This window comes from Camellia sinensis, chromosome 6, assembly GCF_055761805.1.
Source record: "Camellia sinensis isolate YWXY chromosome 6, ASM5576180v1, whole genome shotgun sequence".
Classification (NCBI taxonomy): domain Eukaryota; kingdom Viridiplantae; phylum Streptophyta; class Magnoliopsida; order Ericales; family Theaceae; genus Camellia; species Camellia sinensis.
In genome coordinates this window covers 199645360-199669609 of record NC_138966.1, presented here as the reverse complement: position 1 = coordinate 199669609, position 24250 = coordinate 199645360, and the positions used below count along the sequence as shown (strand labels likewise).

General features: G+C 39.1%; 1 protein-coding gene across 1 annotated transcript; it reads left to right on the top strand.

The window, feature by feature from the left end:
• Nucleotides 1–22134: 22134 nt before the first annotated feature.
• LOC114270832 (GATA transcription factor 15) lies at nucleotides 22135–23737 on the top strand. The gene is made up of 3 exons (XM_028212451.2): nucleotides 22135–22851; nucleotides 22934–23065; nucleotides 23167–23737. The coding sequence occupies exons 1-3, from the start codon at nucleotides 22831–22833 to the stop codon at nucleotides 23446–23448; spliced, it is 435 nt and encodes a 144-aa protein (XP_028068252.1). The 5' UTR covers nucleotides 22135–22830; the 3' UTR covers nucleotides 23449–23737.
• Nucleotides 23738–24250: the final 513 nt, after the last annotated feature.

Genomic DNA, 24250 nt, shown 5'->3' with positions numbered 1-24250 from the left:
AGTTTGCTTCCTTCTTGAAATTGATGCCGAGGTAGCGGTAGAGAAGCTCCTCCAACTGACTGCCGAGGCTGAGCCATTGTCGTCCGTCGAAGCAGATTAGTCCGACGTTCTTGCTTTCAGTCCCTAGTTCTTTAAGGTCTTCATTTTTGTACTTGCCAACCTTCTCAGCTCTTAACAAGCTAGTTAGTCATTTCGGTTGATCATATCTCGGAAACGTCTTTCAATGTTATCTCGGCTATACCAAACTTGTAAATTGCTACAAATTTCAACAAGTGGTAGACTTCATAATCTTCGGTTAGCTCATCTTGTAATTTGCTCAAAAAATTTTAACAAGTGTTAACATTCCTTGCTCCTTAATTATCATTCATTCTTTCACTGTATTTGATAGCCATGTCGGGTAATTGACTTCTCGGATGGCCCTGAGCTCCAAAAGTCTGTCTACTTCTTCCTCTACTGCTTCGACGTGTATCAACGTTGGCCCTCTTGCTCATTGGATTACAGGTTTGGCCGACCTGTCGACGTTCAATTTGCGGCATGTGACCAAGCTTCAAGTTCTATTTCTTCTTCTTCGGCTAAGCCTAAGCCAAGAAGAAAGAAGCGCTTTTCGTCGCCCTCCTGGACGAGGATTTTCTTCAGTGTCTCTTCACTCTTTTCGGCTGGCTCCTTGCCGACATCATCTAGGACCTCCATGTCCTCGTCTTCAATCTCTGCCTTCCCTGGTTCCCGAATGTTGCAGGTAGTTTTCATTGCTGCCATGGAGCAATTCTTTGTCTGCAGTTGGTCTTCTCTGACTTCTTCAATCTCATGTACTGTGGGGAACCGCAATAGTTGATGCAACGTTAAGGGAACTGCCTCCATTACATGCAACCATGGCCTTCCCAAGATGATGTTGTAAGGTGAAGGCGTGTCAATCACCATAAATTCTGCCTTGATCTTCTTCTAACTGCTCTTGCATGATTCTATACTTAGAATATTTTGCATGCCTTTCATACTTTGCCTCCTTTGTGCAATCTTTTCGGGGTTACATACCTCGGGTATAATAGCTACAAAACTTTTACTTCGGCAAGATACTGACCTGCAAACTTTTTATAAATTCTAACAAGTGTGGAACATATACTACTCAATGTTAACTTTTGCAAACTTTTTCTCAAGTTTCAACAAGTGTTTAAACAGTGATCTCGGTCTAGCCTACTTGTAAATTGCTGCAAATTTCAACAAGTGTTAACATATACTGTAAATTTTTCTCAAGTTATAACAATGATCTACTTGTAAATTGCTACAAATTTCAACAAGTGTTTAAACAATATACTTAGCTTTTACCTCAACCTGTAAATTGCTGCAAATTTCAACAGATGATCACATGTCGACTCAACATTATCTTGTAAATTGCTACAAATTTCAACAAGTGTTAAGCATCTTCTTTGGTTGGACCAACCTGTAGATTGCTATAAGTGTGCAAACTATAACCTCGGTTTCATTTCGACTTGTAAATTGCTACAAATTTCAACAAGTGAAGAGAACCAGTAATCTTGGCTTAACTTCAACTTGTAAATTGCTACAAATTTCAACAAGTGAAGATAAGGAATCAGCTTAATTCCAACTTGTAAATTGCTACAAATTTCAACAAGTGAATTAAGGAATAATCTCGGCTTAACTTCGACTTGTAAATTGCTACAAATTTCAACAAGTGAAGATAAGGAATCAGCTTAATTTCAACTTGTAAATTGCTACAAATTTCAATAAGTGAATTAAGGAATAATCTCGGCTTAACTTCGACTTGTAAATTGCTACAAATTTCAACAAGTGAAGATAAGGAATCAGCTTAACTCCAACTTGTAAATTGCTACAAATTTCAACAAGTGAAGATAAGGAATCAGCTTAATTCCAACTTGTAAATTGCTACAAATTTCAACAAGTGAATTAAGGAATCAGGTTAATTCCAACTTGTAAATTGCTACAAATTTCAACAAGTGAATTAAGGAATCATCTCAGCTTAACTTCAACTTGTAAATTGTTACAAATTTCAACAAGTGAACGTAAGGAACCATCTCAGCTTAACTTCAACTTGTAAATTGCTACAAATTTCAACAAGTGAAGGTAAGGAACCATCTCAGCTTAATTTCAACTAAGCATCATCTCGGCTTAACTTCGGTTAAGCATTGTCTCGGTTTCACTTTGGTTAAACATCATCTGGGCTTAACTTCGGTTAAGCATCATCTCGGCTTAACTTCGGTTAAGTATCGTCTCGGTTTAACTTCGGTTAAACATCATCTGGGCTTAACTTCGGTTAAGAATCATCTCGGCTTAACTTCGGTTAAGCATCGTCTTGGTTTAACCAACTTGTAAATTGCTACAAATTTCAACAAGTGGTAAACGCATTCTTCTTCTCTACGCCCCCAGTGTGAACTTAAAATCCACTTGGGTTCTCATCATACATGTAGCTTTGACCTTGTCGCCGAGGTTGTCGGCCTTGGTTTCTCTATTGATCTTACTTGGCTCCAACCTGAGTTTGATTTTTGGCCTCGCATCGGCGAGCCGTTTCTCTTTTCTTGTTCCGACGCCTTTGTTCCCGGCATGTCTTCCTCGGCCTTAGCATACTTCTCAATTCTGGCCAACTTTAGTCTGATCTTGTGTGTTTCTTTTTTATCTTCTAGGGTCTGAGATCTGCTCATTGTGCTCTTCTCTTCTCGGACTCAGGTGCCGAGATCTTATCTTCTGGAATCTTGGATCTTGCTCACTCAGGTTGAGCTTTTCTTTTCTCGGACCTACTCATCTAGGCTGAGATCATGTCTTCTGGGATCCAGGGTTTGCTTACTTAGGTTGAGCTCTTCTATACTTGAATGTTATCTCCTTGGGAGCGCTCATGCCCCCTGTCTTTGCATCCCTTCTGGAAGGGTCTTCGTTCCTCCGCATGTATCTATCATTCCATACCTGGAGGTCATCTCCGTTGTAGTATCCGCTTCGATCTGTTGTCTTTGGTGCGTCACCTTCCTGACCGGCGTCTTTCACTCCGTGACTCTGGTCACGAGTTTCTGTGTTGCGATCGTCCCCTTTAATGTCGAGATCGATAGGTCTCCCACTCCCAATAGGAGCATTGTCTCTAATCTGATCATTCTGTCCGTCATTGGCCATCTATTATTCTTTCTTTCCCACAGATGGCGCCAAATTGTGTGGGTGATTTTCCGACCACACTGTCCGCTTAGTAACCAGCTGGAGAGCACTGGCAGAATAGATGGCCCCTGACTGACCTGTAACAGAAATATAAGAATCCCGCGGTGGTTTCGACCACCCGGGGGCACTCCGACGATCAAGTTAGTATATCTCTCAAAGATAATCAAGTACTAAACTGTAACAACCCTCATACTGTTTACTGACTTATGACTGATTGATTACCGATAACCATCGATTACCGTTAAACTGAATTGATTATTACTGATAATTGAACTGATTATAAGTACTGAACTGACTGACCGAAATTGGAAACCGAATTGATCGAGTATATGTTAGTTAAATTGCATTCTATCTGTTTGACTGTATGATTATCTGTTCATACTTATATGTTTAAACTGCTAATTGAAGGCCTTATCGGCGGCCGAATCCGAAACCGATTAGCGTTTTATGATCCTTAGAATTAATGTGATTTTATAGTATAATTATCTGAAAATTGATTAGGTATGATTAAAGTAGATTAAATATCGATTAATCGCATAGTTTGATTTAATTACCGTTCCGCCACTTAGTGGACCACTATCTCTTGAACCTTGTATACACTCCACGTATTGATCAAACAAACATTTTCTTCTCTTCTTCTTGCCTCAACCTACCCAAGTTAGAGAGTGAGAGAGAGTTGAGTTGTTCTTGAGAGATTTGCTTGATCTTGCTTGGAATTGAAGTGTTGATTGCTACTTTGAGCTCCTAGACCTTGAACACAAGACTAAGGTAGGACATTCATCTTCTTGTTGTTGTCTTAGAATCCATTCTTGCACAATTCATGCTTTAATTGTAGAGTTAAGCCATGTTTTGGTGCATACATGTTGAATTGAAGCTTAATTGTTGCATGCATGTACATATATTGAAGTTTTGAGATTGTAAGTCCATGTTTCCTCACATGCATGTCCATCTTTTGGTCATACTCCATGAATTCATCATGTTCTTGAAGAAATGAGCCCATTTGAACAAGCTTTGAAGGTTGAATTTGGTTTGAATCCATGCATGTTTGCATGTTCTTCATATTCTTGAAAATGGGTTTGAATATGGTTTTAATTGACTCACCTTTGGGGCTTGAATTCATAAATTGAGCTTTGAAACTTGTTATACATTGAATTTAGTTATGTTTTCCAGAATTTGGGCCCAAGAGGTCGAGTTTGGAGTGGTAGAATGCTTGGTTTGAGCTTGGGAGGCAGATCTGGAAATTCCAGATTTGGCTTCCTCGCTCGAGCGAAGGATTCCCCGCTCGAGCGAGTACCTTTGTCCAGGGCTCCGCTCGAGCGACCATCGAGCGACCATCGCGCGAAAAATCACAGCATCCAGTATTTTTACTGTTTTGCAGACCGCTCGAGCGAAGGATTCCTCGCTCGAGCGAATCCTTTGATTTTGGAAGCCCGCTCGAGCGAAGAAAGTCTCGCTCGAGCGAGGCTCCTATTTTCAGCAAACTTTGCGAAATGTTTTCTAAGTGTATTTTTGCATCCTCATCCTATCCTAGGCATTCTTAGGCCTAGTTTAAGACATCTTGATGAGGATATCGATGTAGAACACACCAAGGCAAATTAGGGATTAAGTTATGTTATTTCCCAACTGTGTAGCTTAGTGTGTTCAATCTGTTAACTGTGTAGGGTTGGCGACTGGAGAGACACGCTCTAGCATACTGTAGCCCGAACTCTGTGAGTAACGATTGTGTAAAGATATGTTCATAAATGAATATCTTCTGAACAAATGAACTGTACTGTTTTCCGAACTGATTACTGTTAACTGAATGAATGTATGTCCTATATTCTGAACTGTATTGTGGCATCCTTAGCACCTACTGTTTACTGTTACTGTTACTGTTACAGAGATCTCTGTCAGTTCCCTCGTGGAGCCACTACTGTTTACTGACTGATGGCCATCATTACTGTTCGGTCTTTTAAGACCTACTGTTACTGTTATGCTAATGGATGTACCACATATGACTGTTTACTGTACTGAACAACTGAAATACTGATTGAATTGAACTGTTTTCATTACCGTAAGGACATTCATTCTAAACCCCTTTACGCTTTATGTTATTCACTGGGCTTTAGCTCAGTGCTCATATATATATGTAGGTGTACAGGCACCAGATCGGAGCTAGGGGCGTCAGGGTAACTCCAGTTTTGTCAAGCCAGCCTTTGTGCCTCACTGCGAGGTTCCGAGTTGCCATGCTATGGCTTGGGGGTGTTTTGTTTGTTTTCCCCCGCCTGTCTTCATACTGTCTAACTGTTCTGTATAGACTGAATGTTTACCGTACTGTTATCAAGGGATTAGGTCCCTGTACTGTGTGACTGTAAGTTTTGTATAGACTGTACTGTTTGTGTATGTATGAATGCATGAAAAATCTTTTCGGCATACAGACTGTCACAGCTCATTGGACATTGTTTAATTACTGTAATGGCTTCCGCCAGGCCCTGTACTCTGTTTTACTGTATTACTGTTAAGCAGGCCTTCGGTAATCTCGGATTACTGGCCGGTTACGGTACTAAACCCATAGGGCTGGGTTTGGGTCGTGACATAAACTCACAAGCTTGAGTATCAAAAGCATACCTTAGACCCATGGGGGTGCCTCTCTTTTATAACCAATCCAATCCTAGTCCCAATAGGAGCCTGGCCCTAATGGACTTAGGATTACTGCTAATCTGGAACTCCCAGTGGATTTAGGATAAACTCTCTAAGAGTCTTATCTTTACCCAAACTGAAGTCTTCTCCCAATCTAGGACTCTTGTCCTTATCCAAGTTGAGTTTCCTCTTCATTCTAGGAAATGTCGGTATAGGTTCCAATTTGGCGCCGTCTGTGGGAACGAAGGAAGAATAGATGGCCAGTAACGGACAGCAGGAAAATATTGGGGATAACGCTCTCGCTGGGAATGGCAGACCAATTGACCTTGTCATTGAAGGAGACAACCACAATACAGAAGCCCGCGACCAGGGTCACAGAGAGAACGACGTCACCCCGGAAGGCGACACGTCGAAAAGGACAAACCAAGGAAAGTACTACAATGAAGATAACCTCCAGGTATGGAGGGACAGGTGCCTACGGAGGGATGAGGAAGTAAAAGAATTGGCGAACAAGCTGGCAGACCTTCAGTCAGTCGTCAACTTCATGATGCAAAATAATGTTATGCAGCCACCATACCCGCTACAAGATACGCCGATGACAGCAACCAACGCCCAGAGGGGCGGAAGAAAAACAATCCCTGACGTCCCTCAGCATACCAGGAGCGGAAGGCATTCTCACCGGCCTTCCAGGGAAGTCGGACGAGAAGAACCGAGGCAAGAGGAGTCCCGAAGGACGCACCACACGAAGAATCCAGAGCCCAAAGAACATCGGCATGTTCAAAAGCAAGCACTCTGCTTTGACACAACCCATGGAGAAAGATCCAAACGGACCCACCATGAGGACGAAAGCAGTGTACCAAAAAGACTAAAATCCAAAGACAGCCGAGCTCCAGAGAGGAGCAAAGAAGACCTGAGGGACTACCTCAAAAGGAGGCAGCAGAATGCTGAAGCCGAGGTAAACTCCCCAGTAAAACCGAAGACAGCCTTCTCGGTGGAACTGGACAAATTCGAACCACCAAAAAGATTCAGCATGCCGAGGTTCCAAATTTATGATGGCAAGTCAGACCCAAACTTTCATGTTGGACTATACTTGAATTCAATGGCGTTATATAGCGGGAACGAGCCGTTGCTCTGCAAAGTATTCCCCTCATCCTTTGGGAAAATTACATCTGATTGGTTCCATAAATTACCAAAGGGAAGCATAAAGACATGGGAAGGCCTGGCCGAGATGTTTGTGGCCAAGTTCGTGACCAACAAGCTACAACCCCTGAGGGTTGATGCTTTGATGGCTCTAAGAATCACCAGGGAAGAAGGCCTTAGGGCCTATGCGAAGAGGTACTACAAGGTGTTCAACCGAATACCCGAATGCAACCAAGAGGTAGCGGTCGTGTCTTTCAAAAATGGCCTGAAAGATGACTGCCCGCTATGGAAGTCTTTGGCAAAAACATTGCCAAAAAGCATGGAAGAACTCATGGCAAGGATCGAGAAGTATGCCAGAGCCGAAGAAGATACATCGGGAAACAAAGAAATAAAGCAAGAAAAGGGAAACGGCTCGCCGAAGCGAAGCCGAAGCAACACTGGACCGACCAAACAAGAAACAGAGTTGAGAAATAAACAGGCGGTAACAACGGTATTCCGGATCCCAATCCATAAAGTCTTAGATCGGATTCGAAATCAACCTTATTTCAGGGCTCCGGCAAGAGCACCGGGGGAATTCATGGGAAGGAACGTTGGTAGACGTTGTGCCTACCACAATGAAGAAGGGCATCCAACTCAAGGTTGCAGAGCCTTAAAAGCACACTTGGAAGACCTGGTAAGACAAGGCCTTCTGAGGGACCTGGTCGATGAGGCCAGAACAAGGGAAGAACAGGCAAGGTTGCCTCAAGCACCAGCAGCACCCCCTCCCCCAGCACAGCTACCACAAGCAGGAGAACCGAGGGTGGTTAATGTGATCCACTCAAGGGTCAACGAAAATGAAGTCAGAGGAGAGACCCAGAGGGTAAGACATTTACAGCATATCTAGCAAGTCGGGGAAAAGAGACATCGGCCAGAAGAATGCCAAGGGCCGATGATAGCCTTTACTGAAGCTGACCTGGAATTGGTCCAACATCCGCATAATGATGCCTTGGTAGTATCCCTCCAGGTTGGGGAGTGCCAAGTAAAACGCATCCTAATAGATCAAGGCAGCTCCTGTGACATCATGTATGTCAGATGTTACAAGGAGCTAGGCCTTCACCCTGATGACTTAAAACAATCCAGCGGCCCGATGGTCGGCTTTAATGGAACGCCGACATGGCCACTGGGTGCAACAAGCTTAGAGGTACAAGCCGGCACTAAGAAGATCAGGACGGAATTCCTGGTAATTGACACGCCCTCACCATACAACATCATCTTGGGAAGGCCGTGGTTGCATGCAATGGGGTCAGTTCCCTCAACGTTGCATCAACTACTCCGGTTCCCAACAGAGCATGGGATTGAAGAAGTCAGAGGGGATCAACTACAAGCAAAAAATTGCTCCATGACAGCAATGAAATCCACCTGTAGTATACGAGAGCCAAGAAACGCAGAAGTTGAAGATGAGGACATGGAGGTCCTAGAAGACGTCGGGAAGGAACCAGCCGAAAAAAGCGAAGAGGCGCTAAAAAAAGTTTTCATCCAAGAGGACGACGAAGAGCGTTTCTTTCTTCTCGGCTCAGGCTTAGCTAGAGAAGAAGAGAAAGAACTGGAAGATTTCTTAAGGGCAAACATAGAGGTGTTCGCCTGGACACCTTATGAAATGCCAGGCATTGACCCCGAGGTCACTTGCCACAAACTGAATGTCGACAGATCGGCAAAACCTGTGATCCAACGAGCCAGAAGACCGACGTTGATGCACGTCGAAGCAGTAGAAGAAGAGGTAGACAGACTCTTGGAAGCCAGGGCCATCCGAGAAGTTCAGTACCCAACATGGCTGTCCAACACAGTAGTAGTAAAAAAGAAGAATGGCAAATGGAGGGTTTGTGTAGACTTTACCAGCCTCAACAAAGCTTGCCCCAAAGACAGCTTTTCTCTGCCCCAAATCGACCAACTGGTAGACGCCACTTCAGGACATGAAAGGATGAGTTTTTTGGACGCATACAGAGGGTACCACCAGATTGCCATGTACCCTCCAGACGAGGAGAAAACCGCGTTCATCACCCCTAAAGGCCTGTACTGTTACAAGGTAATGCCTTTTGGGTTGAAAAACGCAGAAGCAACCTATCAGAGGTTAGTAACAAAGATGTTTAAGCATCTGATTGGCAAAACAGTAGAAGTCTACATCGACGATATGGTCGTAAAGACAAGGGAATCAAAGGGTCATCTTGCCGACCTAAAAGAGGTTTTTCACATACTCAAAAGATATCGGCTCCGACTCAACGCCTCAAAATGCGCCTTTGGGGTTGGATCAGGTAAATTTTTAGGATATCTGGTAACAAGAAAGGGCATTGAGGCCAGCCCAGACCAAATCAAGGCCGTCCTGGACTTACAGAGCCCAACATCGGCAAAGCAAGTTCAAGTGCTTACTGGAAGGGCTGCAGCCCTAAACAGATTCATCAGCAGAAGCTCAGACAAGTGCAGACCCTTCTTCAACCTGGTGAAAAAAGCCACGGACTTCCTATGGACAGAGGAATGTGAAACCGCCTTAACCGACCTAAAAAAGTACTTGACCACAACTTCGGTTCTTTCCAACCCAGTACCAGGGGAGGAACTGTTTTTGTACTTAGCAGTCTCAGAACACGCAGTCAGTGCAGTGCTAATCCGAGAGGAGAAAGGAGAACAAAAGGTTGTTTATTATGTAAGTAAAACTTTGGCCGACGCAGAAACAAGATACCTACCACTGGAGAAATTAATGCTAGCCTTAGTAATGGCTTCAAAGAAATTGAGCCATTACTTTCAGACACACAAGATTGTGGTCCTAACAAAGCACCCACTGAAGTCCTTGTTGCATCAAGGAGACTTAACAGGAAGGATAGCAAAATGGGCAGTAACACTGGGCTAATTTGACCTAGAGTTTAGGCCGAGAACAGCAATAAAGGGCCAAGTTTTGGCCGACTTCGTCGCAGAACTCACACCTGAAGCCATCACACATCGGGCTCCGTCGAGCCAAGATGAGCATTGTCCCAATAAGCAAAAAGAATCCCAGCCAAAGACAAAAAAGCAAGAGAAAGAAAAGCTCAGACCATGCAGCATCTACATCGGCGATTCATTCAGACTATTCGTCGATGGAAGTTCAAACCGCCAGGGAGCAGGAGCAGGAGTATTGCTGATATCTCCAGATGGAGAAATAGTAGAACAGTCCATCCGTCTGGGGTTCAAAGCCTCCAACAATGAAGCAGAATATGAAGCATTAATTGCAGGGCTAAAGCTAGCAGCAGCAGCAGAGGCAGACGAGGTAATTGTTTTTTGTGATTCACAACTCATTGTTAACCAGTCAACAGGAGAATTTGCAGCCAGAGACGAAAGAATGTCGGCATATGCAAAGGAAGTCATCCAACTGGCAGCCCTATTTCAGAACTGCAGATTACTCCAAGTTAGCCGAGATGACAACACCCACGCCGACGCGTTGGCTAACCTGGCTAGTTCAATTCAAACTGGAAGAACAAGGACAATTATGATCGATTACATGTCGGCCCCGAGCATAGACAAACAGAGCACCAAACAAGAAGCAATGTGCGTAGACTTGGGACCAAGCTGGATGGATGCAATCATTGCATTCCTAAAAGAAGGGAAGCTGCCAGAAAACCATAAGGAAGCACATAAAATCAGACTGAAGTCGGCCAGATTCAGCCTAACAGCAGAAGGCCATCTCTACAGAAGGTCCTTCACTGGACCGCTCTTAAGGTGCGTACACCCTTTGCAGGTTGAAGATTTTCTCTACGAAATCCATGAAGGAATTTGTGGAAGCCATGCTGGGGGTAGATCATTAGCCCACAGGGCCATTACCCAGGGGTATTGGTAGCCCTACATGCAAAAGGATGCCGAAGCCTATGTGAAGAAGTGCGTACAATGCCAAAGGTTTGCACCTTTGATACATCAGCCAGCTGCTGACCTAAACCCAGTATCCAGCCCTTGGCCGTTTGCCCAATGGGGCATGGATCTGGTTGGACAACTTCCCCAGGCAACTGGACAGAGAAAATACTTGCTGGTAGCAACAGACTACTTTACAAAATGGATAGAGGCAGAGCCTCTTGCCAAAATCCGAGTTGTGGACGTCAAGAATTTTATATGGAAAAACATTATCACCAGATTTGGGATTCCAAGAGCAATAGTTGCCGACAACGGAACACAGTTTGACAGCAAACTCATCAAGAACTTTTGTGCAAAATTCAAGATCAAGAATTATTTCTCAACACCAAGTTTTCCCCAAAGCAATGGGCAAGCAGAGGCATCCAACAAAGTTATTCTGGATGGAATAAAGAAAAGGCTGCAGGCAGCAAAAGGAAAATGGGTAGACGAATTGCCCAATGTACTTTGGGCATATCGGACTACGCCGAGAAGATCAACAGGAGAATCTCCCTTTGCCATGGCTTATGGCACAGAAGCAGTCATCCCATTGGAGATCGGCATCCCAGGGATCAGAACCCAGGGAGTAGAGAATGGCACCAATGACGTACTCTTAGCCCGAGATCTGGATTTATTAGAAGAACGAAGAGAGAAAGCTGCCATTCAGCTTGCAGTATACCAGCAACAGCTTGCCAGAGCCTACAACAAGAAGGTCAATCCAAGAGATTTTCAAGTCGGCGACCTAGTCCTGAGAAAAGTCGTCGGAAACAAGAAGGACCCCAGGAAAGGCAAGCTTGGCCCAAACTAGGAAGGACCCTACAGAATTACTTCAATATTAGGCAATGGAGCATATCGGCTTGAGGACAATGAGGGCAAAGCACTGCCCAGACCTTGGAATACTTGTAATTTGAAATTTTTCTATCATTAGATGTACATCATATTTTGGCCGATATCATCAATAAAGTCCTTTCAGAATTCTTTCAACACACATGATTAAGAAAGTTATGCATTGATATTTATTGAAGACATAATTAATGTGAACCCAAATCAAACTCAGGTTCACATTGGGGGCAAAGAAAAACCAGAGATTATTCTTTAATTCACTTGTTGAAATTTGTAGCAATTTACAAGTTGGAATTAAGCTGATTCCTTATCTTCACTTGTTGAAATTTGTAGCAATTTACAAGTTGAAGTTAAGCCGAGATGATTCCTTAATTCACTTGTTGAAATTTGTAGCAATTTACAAGTTGGAATTAAGCTGATTCCTTATCTTCACTTGTTGAAATTTGTAGCAATTTACAAGTTGAAGTTAAGCCGAGATGATTCCTTAATTCACTTGTTGAAATTTGTAGCAATTTACAAGTTGGAATTAAGCTGATTCCTTATCTTCGCTTGTTGAAATTTGTAGCAATTTACAAGTTGAAGTTAACCAGAGATTATTCCTTAATTCACTTGTTGAAATTTGTAGCAATTTACAAGTTGGAATTAAGCTGATTCCTTATCTTCACTTGTTGAAATTTGTAGCAATTTACAAGTTGAAGTTAACCAGAGATTATTCCTTAATTCACTTGTTGAAATTTGTAGCAATTTACAAGTATTCCATTAAGCTGATTCCTTATCTTCGCTTGTTGAAATTTGTAGCAATTTGCAAGTTGAAGTTAAGCCGAAGTTATTGCTTAAGTTCTCATATCAATATGTGGGTTGTTTAAACCCTAAGGAAGATGCTTAACACTTGTTGAAATTCTAGCAATTTACAAGTTTATGTTAAGCCGACAAATGATCACCAGCCGAGGTATACAGAAACTTACAAGTTGAAGTAAAGGCTAAGTATATCGTTTAAACACTTGTTGAAATTTATTTACCACTTAGAAAAGTCTACAGTATATGTTAACACTTGTTGAAATTTGTAGCAATTTACAAGATTGCAGGTCAGTATTTTGCCGAAGAAAATTTTTTTTAGTTATACCCGAGGTATGTAACCCCGAGAAGATTGCACAAAGGATGCAACATGAAGAAGCATACAAAAATTTCTAAGTATAGAGCTATGCAGAAGCAATCAACAGAACATCACAAAGGTTAAAAAGCATCTATAGAAAAAGCAGTTGCAGTTACACATTGAAAAAGTTACATCGGCCACAAGAAGGAGTTTTTCATTATCTAGAAATTAAAAGAAAGTACAAAGTACAAAGTGCAGAAAAAGAAAAAAAAAAGTACAAAAGACGTTATCAAGACTCTTCAGTACTAGCGGCTGCAGGGGTTGGGACCTCGGACGACTCTGGAAGAACCTCCTCGGCCACTTTTTCCGCTTGTATCTCGGCATCAATCTCTGTGATTGTTGTCTCTACACTTCTTTCTATCAAGAGTAGATCGGACGATAGCTGCCCAGTGACAATTTCCTTAGTGACAATTTCCTTGGTTGCACCTCAACCTCATCGCCCTCCTCATCCAAGGTTAAGTCCATAACCTGCTCAGCAGGAGGAGGGGACTTGGCTTCGACGGCATCCTTGGGTTTTCTCACCAAGGCTTCTTCATTGGTTTCCTTATCTTCATCCTCGGCATCAGCCTCAGACTCTGATTCGACTTCAGGTGGAGGTGGAGGAAATGGTAAAGGAATAGCGTCGGCCTGGCGCAATAGCGAGTCAGCAGGAAGATCAAGCTTCTTTATCAGGGACATCCAACCAAGAGAAAATCCCCTGTTGCATGCCTGCCTGACTTGAAGTTTGTAGTCCTCTGCAACGTCAGCCATGCCCTGGGCATAGGCCTTTTCGTCGGCCTCTTTGACTTCGGCGTCTTTGGTGGCCAGAGCTTGCTGAAGTTCTTTCTCCGCCTGGGCCTTCTTAGCCTCAGCATCTCTTTTCTCGGCCTCAGCAACTTTTTTCACGGCCTCGGCAGATTCGACCTTCTCAAGAGCTAAAGTTTGGGCCTTAGTAGCCGCCTCGGCCTGATCTTCCAATTTCTTCATCCTTGATTCAAGAGATCTGATCTCCTTCTTCATGGAAGATGCTTCCCTCTTCATATCAACCAATCTTTACCGGTTTTCAAAAGATTGCATTGAAAATGAATGGGCGTGCTGAATGGCCTAAGGAAAAACAGAAGTGTTAGAAAATATTTTCAATAGGAAACAGAAGGAAAAATCGCAAGTGCAAACAGGAACACTTACTTGAACGGAGTGTTGGAGCATGAGAGCGTAATTCTCATACTCGCTAAGCTTAGCATTTCGATCCAAATCATTTGGAAGGAGAAGAGCAGTGCTGAGGGCGACACCAACGTTAATATCGTCGGCACTTTCACTGGCCATGATAGGCCTGTCCTCGAGAGTTAGTTCAGGAGCCCATGGAACGTCGGGCTTCTTTGACGCCGAGGTCGTCGCGGACGATGACCTTGGCCTCTTAGATTGTGTAGACCCTGAGGGTTGGCCCTCAGCAGACCTCTTGGTGGCAGCAGAGGTTGATTTTTTGCTTTCTGCTAGTTTAGAAATAGGCAAAGCATCCTCAGCCTCGGCATCTGTAGCCTTGGCCTTGGGCTTAGCCTTTTTAACTCTCTTTGGTTTTGGTGGGAGCATTGATTACGTTGGTACAGCTTCGGCATCAGTTGGAAGGTCGGCAAGAAGATCTTGAACGACAGGCCTTGGACGAACCATCTCGGCAGTCTTTACAAGTCTTCGTCGACGTTTACGCTCCGGAATTGGTATTAAGTAGGGGGCCGAAGTTGATGGAAGATCGGCTGGGTTAGAGGTGGATCCTTGATCTGTTCGGGATGAAGAAGCGGTTAAAGTTGTAGCAGTAGGTGGAGACAAACTCTTTTTTTTCCTTTTTGGGATGTCGGGCAAAGTGGATTTATACGTAGGGATAAAGTTTAGTAATAGTGGGGCTTTTCGTTTGTGGACTGGAAGGTCAAGGAGTTTTTTCAGATCTGTTCCTGGGAAGAAAGATTGGCGGAAGTTTTTCGGTGGCTGATGAAGATCTGCATGACAAAGAAACAGATAACAGAAAGTATTAAAGACTTAAATAAAAACAACTAAGTGTTGGCTCAGGGCTCTTACCCTTGCCCTCTGAAATTGTTCGAGGAAGAGGGTAGAGGTGGACATCTTCGTCTGGACCAAATTTCCAATTTCCCGACGCAATAACAAAATCATCTCCAGCCCCCTTGTTGGAGTCTGGAAGGTCGGCTACAATTATAAACTGGGTGGATCTCGGCTTAAGGTAATAAACGAAGCCCCTATCCTTCAGGTTGAGGGGACACATGGTATAGCAGTACTGAAGGTCGGCCAGGGTGATTCTAAGATTTTCCTGCCTAGCTAAAGCTATAATACCGTTAATCACCCTATATGAGTTGATAGTAAGTTGCATGGGGTTCAGCCTGTAGAAATAAAGAACTTCACGAAAAAGGGGATGAAGTGGAAGCCGAAGTCCACATTCGGTAAAAGCTACTATAGGAAAAGGCATTGTATGATCTGTGGGCATGATGGTATCATTATCCCCAGCTAGCTTAAGGTGAACATCGGCTGGGATAGAGAATTCCTGCCTAAAGTATTCAAGTTTTGTTGGGGTATTTACCCTATGCCTCCACATACCCATTATGTCAGCTTAAAATATGTGTTCAGAAGATGGGCGTTTTTAAGAAGGATTACAAGAACCTCGGCAAAGATCTAGGAAAGGGCTGATAGGGCTTGTTTCAGTTTTCCCTAAATTTGAAGGTTCTACGCACAAAACCCAAACCTAAGAACTATAAAGGTCAAGATCGAAGGCACAGATCTGGGACAGATATAAAAAAGAGAAAACAAAGACGAAGTTTCAGATTCAAGAACAAAGATGGACTATCAGAAACACGAAGAATACAAAGGGATAAAGGTCAAGAACTATGGCAAGAAAAATATTGAAACAGTACAAATGTTCAAAATATGGGAGAAATCGAGCAACAAAGCAGTAATGATAAAAGTGCATAAAGAGAATTAAGAATGAAAGAAAAGGATCTTACCAGAACAAATAAAGCTAGGGCAATGTTCGCCGAGCTCAGAAATCGGTTGCAACAACAAAGAAAGCTTCACAAAGAATGGGAGATTAAGGACAGTTCCAGAAGAGAGATTGAAGCAATGGCAGATTCGAAGAAGAAAGAGCTTTCAGAGAGAGAAAGAGCAAGAAACCAGAATGAAAAAGTGAAGGAAAAGTAGAGGCAAAAAAGAGTTTTGTCAAAAATTTGAAACGGCGGCAAAATTAGGGCAATTATTACGCCTGGAGTAACGCAGGCGTCAGACGGCGCAAACAAATGACAGACAGCTTTCAGGCGCGTCACAGACACGCTCCAATGAAAACAAAACACGTGAAAAGGAACGGTTAGATATGCATGACAGCTCATGCGCGTGGGAAAGTACATTCGAAACCTTGTTCTCCGAAGAAAACACGTCGACTAAAAGAGTATTATCTCGGCCAAACAGTTTTTTTGAGCCATTACTCAGAAAAGAAATGTTGAAATGTCGGTATAGGTTCCATCACCTCAGAATGCCGAGGTAATAGAACCTAGGGGGCAGTTGTGGGGATATATTTTCTGAATACCAACACGTGGCATGGTGACGCCGACGTGTCAGCCGAGGTGCCACGTGTCGTGGTAGTTAAGCCGAGAAGATCTCGGAGTTGCCGAGGTTATACCCGAAGATATCGGAATCCGAGATAAGCAGATAAAGGACAAGAGTCCTAAGGCAAAGAGGGGACTTATCCAAGATAAGGATAAAGCTCTTAGGGAGTTTATCTTTATCTCTTAAAGAGTCCAAAGTAAGCACTAAAATTGGAGTTCATAGAAGTCATACTTCTAGTGGGACTTGGATTGAGTATATTATAAAAGAGAGGCACCCCCGTGGGTCTAAGGGATACAATTTATGTTTTGAGTATTAAGTTTTGCACTTGATTATCTTTGAGAAATATACTGACTTGATCGTCGGAGTGCCCCCGGGTGGAAGAACCACCGTCGAAGCCTTTTTCTTTCTGTTTCAGGTTGCTGAAGCCATCTATTCTGCCTGTGCTCACCAGTTGATCACTAAGTAAGCAGTGTGGTCAGATTTTCACCCACACAATTTGGGTAAAGATAAGGAATCAGCTTAACTCCAACTTGTAAATTGCTACAAATTTCAACAAGTGAATTAAGGAATAATCTCGGCTAGGAGGTGCGATTTCAAGCAGCTCGGAAAGCATGAAACTTGATTCTTGACACCAGTGGACAGTAAAGTCCATAAAACTTTGAGGTCAGCGAGTTTGATCTCGGACAGAGGGGCACAAATGAACGAACAGTTTAGGTTCCATCACCTCAGAATGCCGAGGTAATAGAACCTAGGGGGCAGTTGTGGGGATATATTTTCTGAGTACCAACACGTGGCAAGGTGACGCCGACGTGTTAGCCGAGGTGCCACGTATCCTGGTCGTGACGCCGAGGTAATCTCGGCAAGGCCGAGGTTATCTCCGAAGATATCGGAATCTGAGATAAATGGATAAGGGACAAGAGTCCTAGAATGAGAAAAGACTTCAGTTTGGGAAAAGATAAGACTCTTAGAGAGTTTATCCTAATCCCACTGGGAGTCCCAGATTAGCAGTAATCCTAAGTCCATTAGGGCCAGGCTCCTTTTGGGACTAGGATTGTATTGGCTATAAAAGAGAGGCACCCCCATGGGTCTAAGGTATGCTTTTGATACTCAAGCTTGTGAGTTTAGTACTTGATTATCTTTGAGAGATATACTGACTTGATCGTCGGAATGCCCCCGGGTGGTCGAAACCACCGCGAGATTCTTATATTTCTGTTACAGGTCAGTCAGGGGCCATCTATTCTGCCAGTGCTCTCCAGCTGGTTACTAAGCGGGTAGTGTGGTCGGAAAATCACCCACACAGTTAATAATGTTTTACAAAATTAAAATTATATATACAAAAAGGCGTTCATTTGGATGAGATAAGACCTAAAGTTTTTTAAAGAAAAATAAATTTCAAAGAAGAGATGAGTACTGAAAAAGAACAAAAAAAAAACAGAAATACTTTGTCCTAATTTTTTTTTTATTCCTAATGCAATAAAGGAACAAAGATTCTGAAAAAAAAGGAACAAAGATTCTGAAAAAAGGATCCTAAGCCAAAACAAGAGGTAACTGTTCTATTTTGTAACTGCACGTGCGCAGCGCACCCACAAGATAAATTATTAATAGGTCTTAATAGTTGGACTTAATTCTCATCAAATTCTATTGAACATAAATTCTAATAAAATTATTGTTAAAAATAATTTTTTGTGATGATTTTTTATATGTCGTTAAAAATTGACAATTAGTGACTTTTTTTTATCAGGATTTTTATAAATTGTAACTAAAATTTAAAATTAGTAACATTTTTCTATGATAAATTTTACAAACTGTCGCTGAAAATTAAAAATTAGTAACATTTTTTCGTGACAATTTTTTTAAAGTATCTTTAAACTTTTAATTAGTAACATTTTTTATAATAAAATTTCAAATTGTCACTAAAAATTAACAATTAATTATTTTTTTAAATAATATTTAATAAAAAATATCATTAATTATCATAAAACATATTAGACAATAAATTCACTTATTAAGGTTTGGTTTGGGATGTCTTAAAAAAGTGCACTTTTTGACTTATTGGTGGGTTTGGGTTGGGTTTGGGTTGGGTTTGATGTGATGTGTTAGAGAGGTGATGTGATTTAAATAAGATGATGTGACTTAAATAAGATAGTGACTTTTTGACTTTTTAACTTATTTAGTATATGCCAAACTAACCCTAATATTTACACGTAAGTCTCCCCCCCTCTCTCTCTCTCTATATATATATATATATATTTTGTGCCAAAGTGAAGAGAGGAGTCAAGAATCTAAATATATAATTCGACCTTTTTAATGAAGAACAGTAATAAGTAGCACATATTATGCATGTGCATTGGACACGTCAACTTTATAATCATAACGGACAGCAGTCTTGTGAAGTCAACCTCAAATTTATAGCAAACATTTCAATTGGGAAATCATCATATTAATATTGATATGTATGAACATATTGTAGTTTCAAATTTTTTTGAATCAATTTTGGTGTTACACCTATATGGCTACACTACACCACCTTCATTTAAATTCTATCTTCTTGTAAGAACCTTTTGAATTGAAACTCAAGTGTAGCTGTGGAAATATTTCTTCAAAATAAATTGTGATTAGATGAATGAACTTATTTAAAATTACTTCTTCTTTTTTTTCGATTAATGAATAAATTCTCTAAGTCTGTCTTCCGTTGATTTTGGAATTAACTACCTAATGTTAGTTAATTGGAGTAGGATGAGGGGCAAACCTCAGGTGTGTCCACTAACTCCACAATGCACACACAATTTCAGTTAAAGAGTGCAGCAGTTAGAATTTACCCCACACTAAAACCCTGAATACAGATTGTCCAGCACTTAGAAGGCCGTCATAGGACTAATGCACCAAACTCCTAAGAGTTGACCCTTGAGAATATGAAATCTAAAATCTTAGAACTTATGCCTCAAGATCTTACCAAAGTATCACAACTTCTTGGGTTAAAAAAAATAAAAAAAAATTCACCTTTTCCCTCCTTTTAAAATCATGATTAGCCTTTTTCATGTGTCAAATGCCAGCTTGAATCCACGTAATCATCTAACCACAATACTTGGACATAAAATATATAGCAGTTTATTAAATTTTTTTTTAAAAATGGTCTATCGTACAAACATATAATAGTATTGCTAAATATTGTGATAAAAATATAAGGCAAATTATATTGATCTCTTTTGAGATATAACATTATAAAAAATAAATAAATAAATAAATGATAATAAGGTCTCGTTTGGGGACTAGCCGGTTTAGTTACAAAGTTACTAAAAAAGTCAAAAAGTCAACAACTCATATAAAAAAGTCAAAGATTCTCTTTTCTCTCTACTGTTTGCATATTTTTTTGTAAAAAGTCAAAAAATTATCTCAAACATACTAGTTTTTTTTAGCTCATATTTTAATTAAATAGTCAAAAAGTTACTAAATTAATATATTCCCAAACGAGGCCTAAACTTTACAGTTTTGATATAATTACATTGATATGTTTTTTAGTAAAGTTAAAAATATCAAAATTAATGTAGATAATATAAAAATACAAAAATATAGCACAAAATAAAAAATATATTTTGATGTAAAAATGATGATAACATTATTTTTTTATTTATAAGATTAATAAATTTTTTATAAAAAAAATATTATATAAATTAAAACTTTAAACAAGGTCAGTATAATTATGTCAAATTTATAAAATTTATTATAATTTTATCAAATCTCCAAAAAAAAAATCAATATAATTTATCCTAAAATATAAGTTGGCATAGTGTAACTTTATTTTTAAAGTTATATAAATTTATTTATTTATTTATCGTCACTCTTATCAAAATTTGACAGCACCTCAACTCAACTAAAATAAAAAATATATATATAAAAAAAAAAGGATAAATTACATTTACTTCTCCTGACGTTTGTGACAAGTACAGGAACCTTATATGTGATTTGAATAATTATAGTAATTTCCCTTACTTTACTTGATAATGTCAAAAGGACTTTTCTTAAGCGTGCAACTTACGCCTTCCATTTACGTCTTTTCTGTTGCTGTCCTGTTTAATGTTTATATCTTTCATTTACGCCTTTTGTGTTAGTGGCATATGATGTGCAACCTTAAAGGGTTGCACACCATAACAGGACCCATGTCAAAATTTCCCCTTCTGTCAAATTGTTCCAAACGGTGTTAACTTTTTCTATATTAAATTACCTTATTGCCCTTCCTTTTAAAATATTAAAAAATATTTTTAGATTGAAGGACTGTTTTAGAAGAAACAAACAATATTTTGAACAATATTTTTGGATTTATTTTTTAAAAATATTAAAAAATGCTTTAAAAAATTATTATTTTATTTTGTAAATATTTTAAATTCAAAACACAACTTCATACTCAAATCGTAACCAAACACATAACTCAAAACTCAATCCAAAAATTATTTTCAAACCTCATAACCAAACACATAACTCGATATTCCACATTACTTTCAAAACCCTACACTCAAATCGTAACCAAACGCATAACAAAAAAAATTAAAATATTTAAAAATATATTTATAAAATAAAACAAAATATTTAAAATAAAAACTATATATTTAAAATAAAAATTATATATTTAAAATTAAAAAAATAAAAATTTTAATTTGTGTATTTGGTTAAAGACTCTATGAGTTTTAAAAAGATTTTTGAAAATTTCTAATTGAAATTGTGATTCTAAAAGAGAACCAAACATGTTTCTAAATAAAACATTTTTCGGAACATGTTTTTATTAAAAACTCAATTTAAAAATTATTTTTGAACTCATAATCAAAAACAAACTTAAAACTCAATTCAAAACTCTTTTCAAAATTCAAAACTAAACTTTTTCAAAAACTCCATTTTAAAAGAATTTTTTTTCCAAAAAAATCATTTTATTTTTTAAAATTATTTTTAGAATCATGATTTAAGCGTGAAGTCGTATTTTGAATTATGAGTTTTGAAAAAAAAAATTATTTGGTTATAAATTTTGAAATTTTTTGAAATTATTTTTTTTAGGGTAAATATTTTATATTTGAAATATTTATTTTAATGTGCATTATATTTCATACATCTATGTGTTGTATTTTTTTAATATTTTAAATATAGTTTTTAAAAATTAAAAAATTTTATTTTTTATTTTAAATATATAGTTTTTATTTTAAATATTTTATTTTATTTTATAAATATATTTTTAAATATTTTAATTTTTTTGTTATGCGTTTGGTTACGATTTGAGTGTAGAGTTTTGAAAGTAGTGTGGAGTGTCAAGTTATGTGTTTGGGTATGAGATTTGAAAATAATTTTTGAATTGAGTTTTGAGTTATGTGTTTGGTTACGATTTGAGTGTGAAGTTGTATTTTGAGTTTAAAATATTAAAATTAAAAAAATTAAAATATTTACAAAATAAATAAAATATTTAAATAAAAATTACATATTTAAAATAAAAAATAATTTTTTTAAAACATTTCTTAATATTTAAAAAAATAAATCTAAAAAAACTGTTCCAAACACTGTTTATTTCTTCCAAGCTAATCTTCTAATCCAAAAATATTTTTTAATATTTTAAAAGGAAGGACAATAAAGTAATCTAACATAAAAAAAAGTTCATACTGTTTAAAATAATTTAACAGAAACGAGAATCTCGACATTATCAAATAAAATAAAAAAAATTACTGTAATTATTCAAAATATAATAAAAAGTCTTATATTTGTCAGAAATATCGGGGAAATAAATTTACTCAAAAAAAAAAAAAAAAAAAAGAGAAAAAAATCTCGCATCAACTCCCGAACTGGACAAAATAAAAAAATTAATTTCAATCGCGCCTTCTTCATTTTCAGAGTAGCCTTTGGCGGGTGTACTCTTGGATCAAAAAAGTTTCAAGACGGAGGTCATTTTCGTCATTTCACCTACTCATGCCGTTAGGGTTTCCCCGATTCGCTTATAAACCGAAGGGTTTTTTTCTAGATCGGCCATGGTGGGTGGCTCTCTGTCGGTTCACTCTCTCTCTCTCTCTTTCTCTCTGCTTGTCGATCTCAATCAACCAAATTCCGATACAGTCCAACTATCAGTGCAAATCTCTCTCTCTTCTCTCCATATATATAGTTTGTATCTGAGGGGTCTCGTTCATTTCTGTTTAGGGAAGCTCATTATCTGCTCTGCTCTGTTCTGTGCCTCTGATTTGCTATTTGGGTTCCATTTTTTCCCTCGAATTCCGATCTACCTCTCTTTCTTTGTCTGGGTATTGATTTGCTGAGTTGGTTGTCTTGAAATCCCAATAGTTTTGCTCTTATGAGGGTCGATTAGGTCTTGCACACTGATATTCTGTTTTTCAGCAGAGTACTTACTACTACCATTGGTACTCATTCGAGCTATCAATTTCTTCTGGGTTTATTTCAGATCTTCGAAATAGGCTATTTCAATGGTGGATCTGAGTGATAAAGTGAGTGACCACTAGCTTCTCTCTCATCTTTTCACTTCAATTGATCTTCGAGAAAGAGTTTTGATTTGATTGTGCGATGCAGGGATCAGAGTCTGAAGACATGATCAGCAAAACCCCAGATCGGGTCTCGTCAGAAGGAAGCCATATCAAGACCTGTGCTGATTGCGGAACCACCAAGACCCCTCTCTGGAGAGGCGGCCCTGCTGGCCCTAAGGTCAGATTCTCTCTCTATCTCTATATGTATTTGATCAGTGATTTAGGGTTCTGGGTTTTGATTTTGATTGTGTGATCTGGGTTTGTGTTTATTCATTGCAGTCACTGTGCAATGCATGTGGGATCAGAAGCAGGAAGAAGAGAAGAGCACTTCTGGGTCTAAAAACAGAGCACAAGAAATCAAAGAAAACCAACAATCACAACAATGGAAGCAACACTAATAAATTGGGCGATTCATTGAAGAGGAAGCTATTAGGGCTTGGGAGAGAAGTGGTGGCGCAGAGATCGTCGGTGCAGGAGCTGAGGCGGCGGAGGAAGCTGGGGGAGGAGGAGCAAGCAGCTGTGCTGTTGATGGCTCTGTCATGTGGCTCTGTTTATGCTTAGCCCTTCTAGATTTTTTAAGTACTAATTTTAGTATTATGATTATTGTTAGTAGTACTAAATGAGAAAGGAGATTTTAATGTTGTCAATAAGTGTATCTTCTAGTATCTTTTCTAAGTTAATTTTGTTTTTGTTTTATTTTATTTTCATATTCAATTGGGCTTAGTTTTGATGATTGTCTACTAACTATGTTTGAGAGTTGGAGAAGAATTGTTTGAGAGTTGGAGAAGAATTGAAGAGGAATGTAAGAATGGGAGGAGATTAATTCTAATTCCATTTCTGTTTTGGCTAATGATCGTTTTTGTTAATTTTTATGCACTGTTGGTTTTTTTGGGTTTTTTTTTAGGCTTTTGTTTGTTCGGTTGGTGGGATTTGATCAATTTACAAAGCAAGAAGTTGACAATGTTACTGCACAATCATTGTTCACAGTCAAAACCAAAGAAAATGAAATGCCATTATATCTCATCATGATGAGTGAAGGATTTGTAACTCTAAAAAACAAAAGTCTACTGTACCAGTCAATTTTTTTGTCAAGCTGTCTTTTTTTTCTTTCTTTTTTTGCTTAAGACTGCGTAGAGTCGATTTTTTTTTTTTTTTACTTTTTTTTAAATTCGAATTTGATAAAAAAAATATTTCTAATTTTTTTATCAAATGTTTATCAAATTTAAAATAGAGTTACTTTGCATCAATTTGAGAACTCATTAAATTATCAAATTTAAAAAGTTAAAATATTGAAAATGATTTATTTTTTATTAAATTTGGTATTAAAAATAAATAAATTTGAAATAAGAGAAATTTTTTTTTA